The sequence below is a fragment of the Larimichthys crocea genome, unplaced genomic scaffold (genome assembly GCF_000972845.2).
Source record: "Larimichthys crocea isolate SSNF unplaced genomic scaffold, L_crocea_2.0 scaffold75691, whole genome shotgun sequence".
In the NCBI taxonomy this organism is placed as follows: Eukaryota; Metazoa; Chordata; class Actinopteri; family Sciaenidae; genus Larimichthys; species Larimichthys crocea.
Window position 1 is genome coordinate 1 of NW_020859989.1, and position 804 is coordinate 804.

The following is an 804-nucleotide window of genomic DNA, read 5'->3' on the forward strand; positions in this document are numbered from 1 at the left end:
CCAAGAATCAGGTTGCCATGAACCCTACCAACACAGTCTTTGGTAAGATTATAGCAGTCTGAAGTGATATGTCATTAAATAATAATTTACTCCAATGACCGTGTGCTGAATAAATGAATTATCGTGTGTTGCAGATGCTAAACGTTTGATTGGCAGACGATTTGAGGATTCTGTAGTTCAGTCTGACATGAAGCACTGGCCATTTAATGTAATCAGTGATAGTGGACGGCCCAAAGTGGAGGTTGAATACAAAGGTGAAACCAAAAGCTTCTACCCAGAAGAGATCTCCTCCATGGTGCTGATAAAGATGAAAGAGATTGCTGAAGCCTACCTTGGGAAGGTAAGTTTGCAAAATAATAACTATATGACGAGGGACTATCAACAGGACATACTTCAGACTACTCTTTTCTTTTTTTCAGTCTGTGTCGAATGCTGTTATCACAGTACCTGCATACTTTAATGATTCTCAACGTCAAGCAACCAAGGATGCTGGAACCATCTCTGGCCTCAACGTTCTGCGTATCATCAATGAGCCAACCGCTGCTGCTATTGCTTATGGGTTGGACAAGAAGGTAAATAACTATTTAAATCCTGTGATGTCCAACATAAACAAGAGAATAAGGATGGTTTTTAAAAAGACGATTTAATTCCAGGTTGGGTCTGAAAGGAACGTTCTCATCTTTGATCTCGGTGGAGGCACCTTCGACGTGTCCATCTTGACCATCGAGGATGGTATCTTTGAGGTCAAGTCCACAGCTGGAGATACTCATCTTGGTGGTGAGGACTTCGACAACCGCATGGTCA

General features: G+C 41.9%; 1 protein-coding gene across 1 annotated transcript; it reads left to right on the plus strand.

Annotated features, from left to right (window-relative positions):
- Positions 1-6: 6 nt before the first annotated feature.
- On the plus strand, positions 7-800 carry LOC113745439 (heat shock 70 kDa protein; the record flags this gene model as incomplete). Its single annotated transcript, XM_027276979.1, has 4 exons — positions 7-42; positions 135-340; positions 420-572; positions 654-800. Coding segments are annotated over exons 1-4 (531 nt in total), but the record flags the coding sequence as incomplete, so codon positions are not given.
- Positions 801-804: the final 4 nt, after the last annotated feature.